Source organism: Acartia tonsa, chromosome 2, assembly GCF_053477335.1.
Source record: "Acartia tonsa isolate MP-2025a chromosome 2, ASM5347733v1, whole genome shotgun sequence".
Classification (NCBI taxonomy): Eukaryota; Metazoa; Arthropoda; class Copepoda; order Calanoida; family Acartiidae; genus Acartia; species Acartia tonsa.
The window spans coordinates 31,007,568-31,020,335 of NC_137261.1; the positions used below are offsets into that span (position 1 = coordinate 31,007,568).

Genomic DNA, 12,768 nt, shown 5'->3' on the forward strand with positions numbered 1-12,768 from the left:
GTTTATTATATGATTACAATTTTAGTTCAATATTTGAACACACAAAGTGTCGCCACAATCGAATTCTTTTAAAACAGAGTTTTCTTAAATTTATTATATCATAAATTTAAATTTTCTTTTTTATGATTAGAAATTAAATACTTCATTATAATGTAAATAGCAACATGAAATGAAAAAAATGAATTTATTTTTAATAAAGTGAAAAAATGGGTCTTATCGTTCTGGGCAATGAGAGTTTATTATGGATTATTGGAGCACTATGAGTTTTCAACGATTATTCCTTGGAAAACTTGAGCTCGTTTATAGACATTTATTTCCTATATAGATCTGACATGGATCTTGAAGCAATTAAGCAGGCCGTTTTGTACAGGTTAAAAATTGGAAGATTTCATTAAATAAAAGTTATTGCAAATATACTTAGTAAATAAAATAATAAAATATTTTGGCATAAAAATTGTTCAAAGTGATTTTAAATGTCGGCGTTGCAGTAAAAATTTCAACAGCGTGAAGAACATATAATTTTGAAATTGTTCTGCACTAATAAACACAGCTGAGCAGTCAATTATTTATTTTATGTAAGTAAGCGTAATTTTAGTGTTTTCAGTATTTAAACTATCTAGTTAAAGTGAAACTTTTTTTTAACAAAGCAATACATATACAATAAACTGGTTGTTTTAGATATTGAACATAAAAAGACGACTTTTTATCTCACACCTGAATTTGAACTATACGAACAATTATTTAATAAAACCTGACTTCATCGGTTTTTTTTACAAAAATAGTAATTGATTTTTAAAATATTTGTTTGCAGCTTGTATAATGAATTTAGAAATAACAAGAACACCATATGTCACAGACAAGGTAGCTTATTCCATTTAAAACCTTCCCTGTATTTAAAAAAAAACTCTAATCAGCTTCTTTTCAACTATTATACGTTAATAGGTCTACAAGCTAGTCTTAAAATGAGCACATTTTATTACTAAAAAATAAGCATAAAGAAGAAGTTATTCCTTTCTCGTTTATTTAATGTTTATTTTGAGGATATTTATTTTATTACAAATATTAAAGCAAGCGAACAAATACATTACAACACTTTCTTTATTTCGCTTAATTTCTTTTCTTTTGCTAAAATAATCTAAACCTAGCGGATACGTCTCTAGGGGCGATTTCTCTTGGGAGGTTGGTGGTACCCTCCCCCAAAATAGTTATAAATCTTCCCTTACCAATGAGAAGCTGCCCTGTAAAGGATCATTTCAGCGGTTAGCGAGATCCTTCGGTATAAACAGACAGACAGACAAACATCCTGTTACTTTATTATAAGAATTTGCAACTATGGAAGTAAATGTCCTTGTTTAGATATTTGAGGATAGTCTGATATCAGCATCTGATTTGAAATATACAGCAACTAATTTTGTTCATTTAGGTAAAATATTTCTTCAATTTGTACAAAGCAAGGATGGCAACATTTATAAAAGCGAAGCTCTAAAATCTGGAAAGAAAATCGTACAATAGCTCTTGTCTGATAATTAGGATGAGTATTAAATATATCAAACAAAATGTTGTCTAAAAATGTTTAAAATCCGCATGTTTTAAATGGAGGTACGTATTTTCTGATGACGATCATAGAATTGTTACACTTCTTAAATGGTACCTATCTGTTATAGGAATCATCATACAAAATGATTTGAAACCAAAATTACAATTTGACATGTCTAAATTAACGAATCTTTGAATATATGAAATGTCGTAGACTAAAGAACAAAGAAAAAACACCAATGTACTAGTTTTAGAGTAGCTGTTCTGCACACATATATCCTTGTACTAACTTTCCTTTTCAGGAATGCTAATGGTACATGTACTTGGAAAAAGTACCAATGAATTTGATGTTAGGGTAGATTTTACTATGATAGAAGGATACTCCAAAATTCTGAAAAGTTACAGGTATACTTTTAGGGTTGTTAGATATGTTGATTGTTTTTATCTATATTTTAAGGAAGAAATGAAGATTTATTGACGTCTAAGCTTTTTATATTTAAATGGGTTCGGGGTAGAAAATCTGAATAGGAGGATAATAACAGTTTGGGGAGGAGAAATGAGTCAACATGGGTGGATGGTAAAATGATACAATTATAAAAAAAAATATTATTAATCATTGTTATTGTTAAGTTGTTTTTCATATGATTTGTTGATCTTTGCTTTTATGAATGTAGTATTTCTTGTTTTAGTGATATGTTAGACACAATCTTAATAAGTTCTATTGGGACACCCTTACACTTTATTATTATAACTGATCAAGAGTCAATTTATCCAATAAAGGTAAGAATAGTTATTTATCGCATCATATTCTCAACAGTTTTTCGCAGATATTGAAAGAAAAATTATGAGATTAAAACCAGTTTTGTTTGACCCGAGGGGCCTAACGCACGGGCTAAAAAATTTGGTATTAATGCTATGATCTTTATTTTAATATTCGTAGATAATTGTCTGTAGTACGATGCTATACATGATTTTTCATTATGGCTGAGAACATAGGCGTCCAAGGGGGGGGGGTAATAGGGCGATTACGCCCCCCCATTTAAAATTTACCCCTACCCTGGGGGTGCCGTAGGCACCTCAACCATTTAGGAGGGGGTATTTACCCCCCCCCCAAACAATTTTGGGGTGGTAAATACCCCCCCAAAATAAAAAATCTCTAATAAAAAAATTTTTGCGCGCTTCGCGCGCATTTTTAATACTATATATTTAATAAAATTTAAATTAACCCCCCAAAAATTTTACCCCGGGGGTAAATTTTGGGGGGGGGTAAACTAAATTTACCCCTGCCAACAGATTTCAGGGGGGGGGTAATTACCCCCCCCCCCCAAGCAAATTTTACCCCCGGGGTAAAAATGTTGGGGGGGGCTAAAAGAAATTTGCGGCGCGCTTCGCGCGCCATTTTACCCCCCCCAAAACGAATTACCCTCCCTTAAAAAATTTTTACCCCCCCCAAAATAAAAGGCTTGGACGCCCCTGGCTGAGAACCAGTTCTAATCCAGCAGATATTAATCGGTTTCGAAGCCATACTGAAAAAGTTTTATTAGTCAGGCTATTTTATAATTTACATTGTCTGTCCGTCAGTACGTGACGCTATGGATGCTGTAAATTGGAGATGATTAAAGTCCCATACGATAGATTAACCAATGAGAGGCCAGCATAAATTTTACCATTGCAGGTCAATTACAGTGTATACTTGCCTCTCATTGGCTATTCTATCGTATGACGTCAAAATCTGTAGAGACTTTTATCATCTTCATGTGAATATCTTAGCTGTATATTTTTTATACGAATCCATTATACTATAGAGCATCCAGTATGTAATTTACTGTATCCTTCTGTCCGTCAGTCATGATACAATATAGTAATATTAGAAATTTGCTCCTAATCCAGAATTTTGGTGCTTCGAAAATTATGGATGTTGTCATCCTTGTCCACGTCAAAATGTAAGAATATGCAAAGGCTGTAGTACAGTGCAAATCGGTCCAGCGGTTAGCGATATCTTTCAATACAGAAATTTTACCACTTTAATTATGTAGAGTTTAATCAAAGCAAGTCAGGACAAGATAAAAAATGTCTGTTAATTGATTCTAAATATTATTTAATGTAAAATAATTATAATAATGTGTCACTGTTTAGTGTTTAATGCAGCCAAATTAACAGAAAAACTGCAGACTATCTGGTTTTAAAAATTTAACTAATAAGCAGATTCAGCCAACTGCCCAGACGTCGTTTAACCTAATCAACTGCCGAAACTAAATTACCTTAAACATTGGCGACTACCGGGCCATGTTTAACGAAACTCTTTATAGTACCTATAAAAAGGGTATAAATTAAAAAAATTTGGCCGAAGTATCCCATTGAAGTCATATTAGAATGATGGATTATTCCAATGTGACGTCATTCGGGAAACCTCGGCCAAAAGTTATTATCACCTTTTTTATAGTCACTATAAAGAGTTTTATGTTTAAAAATTTAAATTTGATTCTAAGAAAGTAACAAGAGAAAGAATAGGAAGTTACTTATCAACCAGTATTATCAAAGAACAAGTATGGAATAGAGAACAAATATTAAAGTAAGATATATTTACTAATAATTATACTGAAGTAACAGGATGTCTATGTGTTTGTTTGTACCGAAGGATCTCGCTAACCGCTGAACCGATCGGGTTCTCCTTAACAGGGTAGCTTCTCATAGGTCCATGAAGGTTTATAAATATTTTGGGGGAGGGTACTTATAGAGACTCCTACGTAACATAGCTAGGAATCGTAGAAACTTGAAAGCAACATAGATACCTAGGTATCGTATTATTAAAAAAAAAAGATTTAAAGTGCCACTAGTTTTAGGGAAGGTTTATAACAATTTCGGGGGATGATACCCCCACAACCACAAGAAGAATCGTCTTTATATTATTCTTTTTCTTTTAAAAGAGGAAATTTAAATGGAAGGCCGACTTAATACAAATCACCCCTTCCCTTTCCTAAAGGCTTCTTGGGTCATAGCTGCTAGTAGCTACTCTAGGGGTTTAAATGTAAATAACAAATACTTATACTTTTGTAGCTGCTTTAAAGAAATGTTATCAAAGTTGAATAACAAAATGATATCCCTGATTTAATTTTATTAAGATAGACCCTAGGTTGTGTATATTTGTAAAGCATGCCAAGACGCTTATATAGACACATTAACATTGATTCTAGCTCATACCTAGCCCATCTAAGATCAAATCTTAGGAAGGTAATGCCTGCCCCTTTTCTGAAAAACTTGGTCTTTTTTACATGATATCACTTGTTAAGAATGCCAAAAAGGATGAAAGTAGAGTTTGTGGATATAAAATCTATTGCAGACACAAATAGAGATTTAATAAGTATGTTTTTAAAAGCAAAGTTTTTCTATAATTAGGATAGGTCAGTCCGTCCGTCCGGGACAGCTTTTCCTTTTCCAGGACCTATGAGAAGCTACCTTGTAAAGGAGAACTCTATCGGTTCAGTAGTTAGCGATATCCTTTGGTACACACAGACGCACACAGATCCTGTTACTTTAATATAAAGATTTGTTGCTACGTAATTTATAGATAATTGTCCTTGTTAAGATGCCAGTAAAATCTACTTTTCGCAGCACCTTCCCCAAGATACAGCCATGACTAATGACCAAGGAGAAACTATTCTTTTCACTCAAAAATATACCTTAGGTAATTTTTAAAGGCGAAGCCTTTCTATAATTATGGTCGATCCGTACGTCCGTCCGTCCGAAATTGTTAGCTCTTTTCTTTAATTTAGGACAACATAGTAAATATTTATTAGCGAAGCATCTCTATAATCAAATTCTAAAAATGTATGTATGTACTTTGAAAAGTTTCCTGTATTTAACAGTTTTCCAACAAATTTACGTACAATTTTGTTAGTACTTATACATTTATATTCTATTTATTCAGTCCTGACACTCTACAAGAGTGAATGTTCGTTTGTCCTACCCTTTCAGAGCTATCCTTTTTATGGATGTTGTCCTCATTGATTTATATAGCTTATCAAAGGTATGTCTGTCAATCCATGATTAAAACACTGATCATTAATTTAGGAATTCTATTATTTTTGTTTTTAGATCTGTTTCATATAGCACCTTTGTATCATACAGCCTTCCCTGAAAGTTTAAACAAATTGGTTGTTATAGATGTCGATTTAGAATTCAGGTTTTATTATTTTATCTTAATATATAGTTGTGTAGATTCTATATTTGCATGTGTAGTGTAAATTTGTAATGGGTGTTGCATAATCACATTATTTACTCTTTATTTTATTTACATTACATATCAAATTTAAATGTACGAGTTTATATTTCTTTTTTTTTCAGTATTGATATTATAAACTTATACACAGAGTTTAAACAAATGAAAGACAGGTAAAAACAAACAATTAGTTTTACATTAAGTTTCATAATACAGGGCATGCACAGATTTAAATTCAAATTTCTATGAGGATTTTAAAGTTACCTTGTACATAGCACAGAAAATTCGGGTATTGTCAGTTTCGTGGCATCGCCTCTTTCGTATTTTAACAGTAGCTTTTCTCCTATTTCTATCCCCTGCGGGAGGCTCTAACTCTTTGGGGACCATTTACCTAACCTAACCTAAAATAACCTATCAAAAGCTACTGTGAAAATACGACGAAATGCCCCTTAAGAGGCGATGTCACGAAACCGACAATACCGAATTTTCTTCAAAGAAGGTGTATAAACTTTTTTTTTATAGCTAGCCGGCTCTTTTAGTAAGTAGTAGATGTAAAATTTTTCATAGAATTCAAATATGCAATCGGTTTTTTTGTAGACCTCTTATTTTTTAAGTAATTTAAGTTTAAAAAAAAAAAATTAAGTCGATTTTAAGGTACTAAAATGCAACAAAAAAAGAAAGAAAATGTTCATTATGAACAAAAATAGTAAGATCTTTAATTTGACACCTTACTTTTTCAATTCTGTCAGGTAATTATTGAAAAAATCGATTTTTTTAAACCCACGAGAATAAAAACTTAGAACTTATTTTTTTCATTCCCCAGGCATAAGAAATAGGCATTATATATACTGTTAGAATGAGAAAAGTATTACAAATCCTTTCTAAGCAAAATTGAAATAAAAAGTTTACAATATAGTATATAAACTACAATAAAAGGAATTATATGAAAATATCATATTATATTATACAGGCAACGTCTTAATTCTTGAATTGAGTATAAAAATGGGAAGGTGGTAAAGAGGGGGTAAAGAGGGGGTAAAAAAGGGAAGACAACAGTGTTGCCTGAACAAAAAATATAATTGGCCATTTGTTTATTTTTTATTTTTTTACTTTTTTTCAATTTTGCTTACAATGGATTCGTAATAATTTTCTGATTCTAAAGGTATATATTAACCCATATTTTTTTACCTGCGAAATGATAAAATTAAGTTCAAAGTTTTTATTCTCGTGGGTTTAAAAAAAATCAATTTTTTTAATAATTACCTGACAAAATTAAAAAAGTAAGGTGTCAAATTAAAGATCTTACTATTTTTGTACATAATGGACATTTTCTTTCTTTTTTTTTGTTGCATTTTAGTACCTTAAAATCGACTTAATCTTTTTTTTTAAAACTTAAATTACTTAAAAAATAAGAGGTCTACAAAAAAACCGATTGCATATCTGAATTCTATGAAAAATTTTACATCTACTACTTACTAAAAGAGCCGGCTAGCTATAAAAAAAAGTTGATACACCTTCTTTCACAAATCTATCTTATACAGGAGCCAAGTTAAACCCTTATTTCGTAAAGTAGTAAAGATGGACGACCAACATAAGCTAAGTACAGAGTAGTTTTGTTACTAAATATAAAGCCAACTCTATTTTAGTATACAAAGACAGAGTAGTTTTGTTACTAAATATAAAGCCAACTCTATTTTAGTATACAAAGACAAAGTAGTTTTGTTACTAAATATAAAGCCAACTCTATTTTAGTATACAAAGACAGAGTAGTTTTTTTTACTAAATATAAATCCAACTCTATTTTAGTGCGCTGATAGGGGTTGGTTTTGACTTAACTCCCCATTATTACACACTGCTGGAAGGGTACAGAGCTAAGTACCAGGATTCTAATGCTGGTCTTGTTGGTAACCAGGTATTCAAATTTATTTACGACTGTTATCTTTTGCCATGTACCCCTCCCCCCCCCCACAAAAAAATAAATAAATCAGGAAGAAAGAACACATTTAGTCAATTATAAATGAGATCGAACTTAAACAAATTGCAGCGATGTTGGGATAAAACAATAATGAAAAATGCCTAAATTAACGACAATTTGAAATTCGACATTGCCACTTCAACTGACGAAAGGTTAGCTTCTCATATGTCCTGGGAAAGTTCAAACCGCCATCCTCTCAAGAGAAATCACCGCTAGATAAAAATAACTTTTTCTTTTTAAATCGTTAATAAAAAATTGGGTTATCGAATTTAACTCATGCCTCCTCAAGTGCCCCTAGAGGCCTTAAGGGTGGAAGGGTAGCCACAAGTGATTAATAAAGAAATATTTATTTTAAGGGATTTAATACAGGAGTGGTGTTGTATAACTTAGAGAGAATGCGAAAATCAGAGATATATAATTCTGAAATAGATGCACACAAATTTGCACAGCTTGCTCAATATTACAATATCACAGGAACCGTCGGAGATCAAGTAATTTTTTAAGAAGCCCCGCTACTTTTTAACTAGAAAATGTCCTACTGTCTGACTGACAGTCAGCTAGTTTAAAATGATTAGTCGTCTTAGTAATAATGTAAATAATCAAACCTATATAATGTTTAATGTTCTTTTGCATAAGTTATGTTTGTTTCTGCTTCGCTATTTTGAAACAAAATTGTCCTCATTTAAAAAGAGGAATATCAGAATAATATTTAATTTTTACCATTTTAAAGTTACTATTTAGTTTATTTACTCAAGCTGAAGTAGCTTATAGTGCCTATAAAAATGACGTCATACAATACAAATGACCATGACCAATGATAGTATCATTTTAATTAGCAAATGGTAAAATATATACTTTATTGGCTTTAGTCATTTGTATTGTATGGCGTAATTTTTTGTATGCACATTAAGCTGCTTTTAAGCTGCTTCACTCAATCTTTATATTCCTATAAGATTATGATATTATCAGAACTATGGGACAGCTTTATTAATATACTAGCGGCTGCGCCCCTAGCATCTAAGGGCTCTATATTCGAAAGGCAGAAAAATAGCCTAAAACCCTACTCAGACTCATTTTAAAAAATAAATAGCCAAAAACCATCTCAGAGCCTATAAGAGACTTCACTGTTAAGAAGAACCATATCTGTTCAGCGGTTAGCGAGATCCTTCGCTACAGACAAAACAATCTTATTACTTTATATTATAGGATATACTAATAATATATTTTAGGATTGGTTAACATTAATGGGATTCAAGTATCCTGATTTGTTCCATATTCTACCATGTAGTTTCAATTATCAAAATAATACTTTATATAAAGACTTCAATGTTATTGGTGAACAGGTAATTAATTTCGGGTCTGAAAAATGGCAGACATTACCCTCCTAAGATTTGACCTGAGATAGGCTAGGTATGAGTTATTATCGATGATAAGGTGTCTACAGAAGCATCAAGTACTGTGTCCATTTAAGGCTAAATTTTCACACGTTTAACTCGTACAAAGTGCAAATATCAGAGATAGACTCTAGGCTGTGTCAAGTTATTTATAAAGTATGCCATAACTCTTCTATACACACCTTAACATCGATACTAGCTCATACCTAGCCAATCTGAGGTCAAACCTTAGGAAGGTAATTTCGGAAAAACTTCGTCTTCGTTACACGATCCAAATATTCTGATAAAAGAGGAATGTTATTTGGATTGTATTTTTCTAGAGGGTTTTACACACATAAGAAACAAAACAAACATAAAAATCTTAATTTCTAAGGCTTGGAAAACGATGAAGTGGTTAAAAGATTGTAATGAAAGATTTAGCATTTTCAGAAAAAATGATTAAAAGTCTTTTTTTGTATTCCCATTAGTTGATTATTTGAAATGATTATGTTTTTAGGAGTTTGAAAAATATCAATGCAAAGAACCACCTTTTATCAAACACAGAAACTATTAATTTGAACTTTGTTAAACCTTTCAATAAATTTATTTATGTATAGTATTGTTAATTTTTATCTTTATTTTGTATTATGTTTTTATAATTACTTATTTACATTTGTAGCAAAATGGTCTCTGCAATTTATCGTATCAAACATGATTTTCATTTAATTGAGGTATTGTATCCACTACTAACAAAAACATTGATAATGAACATTTCGGGTCATGGAAAGAAAACAAAGTTGTGGGTTTCATCCTATTTCACAGTAGCCTTTGAAAGATTATTTTAGGTTAAGTAGGTGTTAATGATTGCCCCGCAGGGTTAGAAAATATGCCCCGAAGGCTAGAAATAGGAGAAAAGCATGATCCATCATTTCTTTATACTAAAACATATTTTTTTCTTCAAACAAATATTTTTTTCCATGGGTAAAAAACATTGAAAAAATCTCTGGGTAATCATTGAAAAAACATTAGGAGCATAAAACAATCAAATCTTTATAGTGCTCCGTGTAAAAATGCAGATGCTCATTTAAGTCTGCGGAAGAATAATTTTTTGTGTGCAAATGAATATAACTGCTTGAATGGTAGTGTAATTTTTGGATCATGAAAAGAAGAAAGTAGTGTGTTTCGTCGTATTTTCACAGTTGCTTTTGATAGGTTATTTTAGGTTAGGCAAATGTTAATGATTGCCCCGCAGGGTTAAGGCCCTTGCAGTGGCTAGAAATAGGAAAAAGCTACTTTGAAAATGCGACGAAACCTGCTACTTTTTTTTCGGCCGGCTGGCGGCTGATGTATCATACGGCTTCAGAACCCCGTAAAATGAGCATTAATTTTAAAATAAATATTAGTAATTTTATCGTATCGTATTATAAACACCTGTACATGTATATTAAATAAAACTAGTTTTGTAAATTTTATTATTCATGGAAAATTTTTAGTAATACGATGCTATGCATAAATTTTCAGTATGGCTGAAAAACGGTTCTAATCCAGCGGACATAAATCAGTTTCAAAGCCCTACTGGAATAAAGGATACAAGATTTTTCAGTTCATTGAAGCTCACAACAATTTGTTTTTATCTTTTAAATTTAAAAACAAGATTTATATAAATTTTATAATCTCTTCAGTTTTTTTTAAAGAGAATCCACTATCTATTGAACATTGAACAATTCTTTTGATCATAAATTTATAATGTTCTTGTAATAAAATTACAGCTTAGATATACAACCAGTCAATTACCTGGATCCCCCTGTTAAGGGTCCTTTTCGTATGCTAGCAAATTGCTTTCTGCTCTTTTGTAGCGACTTGGCTGTGTTAATATTTCCGACGTTACTGGTTGAGTTTTAAAGACCCAATTAAAAGTCAGCTCGGGGTCCTTGGAAAGGAGGTTACAGTCATTCAACCCCTTCTCTTTCTAGTGTTTTACTCTAATGCTCTTGTAAGTTTTAAATATTCTGCTAATATTTATATACAGTCTGCCTTCATAGCCGCATCATTTCAATCCTTAGCAATTTTTTGATACACGTAAAGACCCATACAACTTACTGCTTAAAAATATAATTATTCACTTTTAAAACTATCAGCAATTTTCTAAAAATAAAAATAAAATTAATCGCAATTATTTTACACAATTCTAAATAAGATTGGCTTCATAATTTGTGTTTATTTTTTCTAAAGAAGTTGTATCAACTTTTTTTTTTGTAGCTAGCCGGTCCTTTTAGTAAGTAGTAGATGTAAAATTTTTCATAGAATTCAGATATGCAATCGGTTTTTTTTGTAGACCTCTTATTTTTTAAGTAATTTAAGTTTAAAAAAAAAAAAATTAAGTCGATTTTAAGGTACTAAAATGCAACAAAAAAAAGAAAGAAAATGGCCATTATGAACAAAAATAGTAAGATCTTTAATTTGACACCTTACTTTTTCAATTCTGTCAGGTAATTATTGAAAAAATCGATTTTTTTAAACCCACAAGAATAAAAACTTTGAACTCAATTTTATCATTTCTCAAGTAAAAAAATATGGGTTCATATATACCTTTAGAATCAGAAAAATATTACGAATCCATTGTAAGCAAAATTGAAAAAAAAAGTTTACAATATAGTATATAAACTACAATAAAAGGAATTATATGAAAATATCATATTATATTGTACAGGCAACGTCTTAACTTTTGAATTGGGTATAAAAATGGGAAGGGGGTATAGAGGGGGTAAAGAGGGGGTAAAAAAGGGAAGACGATAGTGTTGCCAGAACAAAAAATACAATTGGCCATTATTATATTTTTTTATTTTTTTACTTTTTTTCAATTTTGCTTACAATGGATTCGTAATATTTTTCTGATTCTAAAGGTATATATGAACCCATGTTTTTTATGTCTGTTTGAGAAAATATTTAGGTCTAAAGTTTTTATTAAACCGAGGTTAAAAAAATAGATTTTTTCAATAATTACTCAACAGAATTTTAAAAGTAAGGTGTCAAATTAAAGATCTTACTATTTTTGTTCTTACTGGCCATTTTCTTCTTTTATTTTGTTGCGTTTTAGTACCTTAAAACCGACTTAATTATTTTTTAAAAAAACTTAAATTACTTAAAAAATAAGAGGTCTACAAAAAAAACCGATTGCATATCTGAATTCTATGAAAAATTTTACATCTACTACTTACTAAAAGAACCGGCTAGCCATAAAAAAAAAAGTTGATACACCTTCTTTGTATTTTATTATCATACTTATATGTTTTCATTAAAAAATATTTCTAGAAGATTTACGTTTTTTGTATTATAGAAATGATTTTTCAATTTGTTTTTATTTAATTATTTAAAAAATCATAAACCAGCTGTTACCCTTTTTCATGAATTTTTAAATTGTTTTACAAGAAATTATTATGTATTATATAGATAATACTAACAATATAATAACATCTAAATAAACAAGGATGAAAACATGAAAAAAAAAGAAAATATATATATTAGACAGCAAGCAAACGGGAACATTTTTAATCGGCAAAGAATTGATTGTTTAATTAAATCACTCAACCTCTCTCAACATTGATAAGTAAGACTTAATTAGTAGATAAATATTGCCTATATTTGGTCCTATTTTAAATTGTGAT

General features: G+C 30.6%; 1 protein-coding gene across 1 annotated transcript; it reads left to right on the forward strand.

Annotated features, from left to right (window-relative positions):
• Positions 1-554: 554 nt before the first annotated feature.
• Positions 555-9,719, forward strand: LOC145312779 (xyloside xylosyltransferase 1-like). Its single transcript, XM_080152024.1, has 13 exons — positions 555-861; positions 1,357-1,423; positions 1,839-1,941; positions 2,226-2,316; positions 4,026-4,108; positions 4,827-4,897; positions 5,123-5,221; positions 5,632-5,719; positions 5,881-5,928; positions 7,562-7,667; positions 8,087-8,221; positions 8,960-9,073; positions 9,621-9,719. Exons 1-13 carry the CDS (start codon positions 820-822, stop codon positions 9,675-9,677), a joined length of 1,104 nt encoding a protein of 367 aa, XP_080008150.1. The 5' UTR covers positions 555-819; the 3' UTR covers positions 9,678-9,719.
• The last annotated feature ends 3,049 nt before the right edge of the window (positions 9,720-12,768 follow it).

Excerpts from the sequence above, each read along its gene's own strand:
- LOC145312779 (XM_080152024.1), top strand. The coding sequence starts at position 820 with ATGAATTTAGAAATAACAAGAACACCATATGTCACAGACAAG. Across the intron at positions 1,942-2,225 it reads AAAATTCTGAAAAGTTACAG|TGATATGTTAGACACAATCT; the intron begins GTATACTTTTAG and ends TTCTTGTTTTAG. Across the intron at positions 2,317-4,025 it reads AGTCAATTTATCCAATAAAG|AAAGTAACAAGAGAAAGAAT; the intron begins GTAAGAATAGTT and ends TTTGATTCTAAG.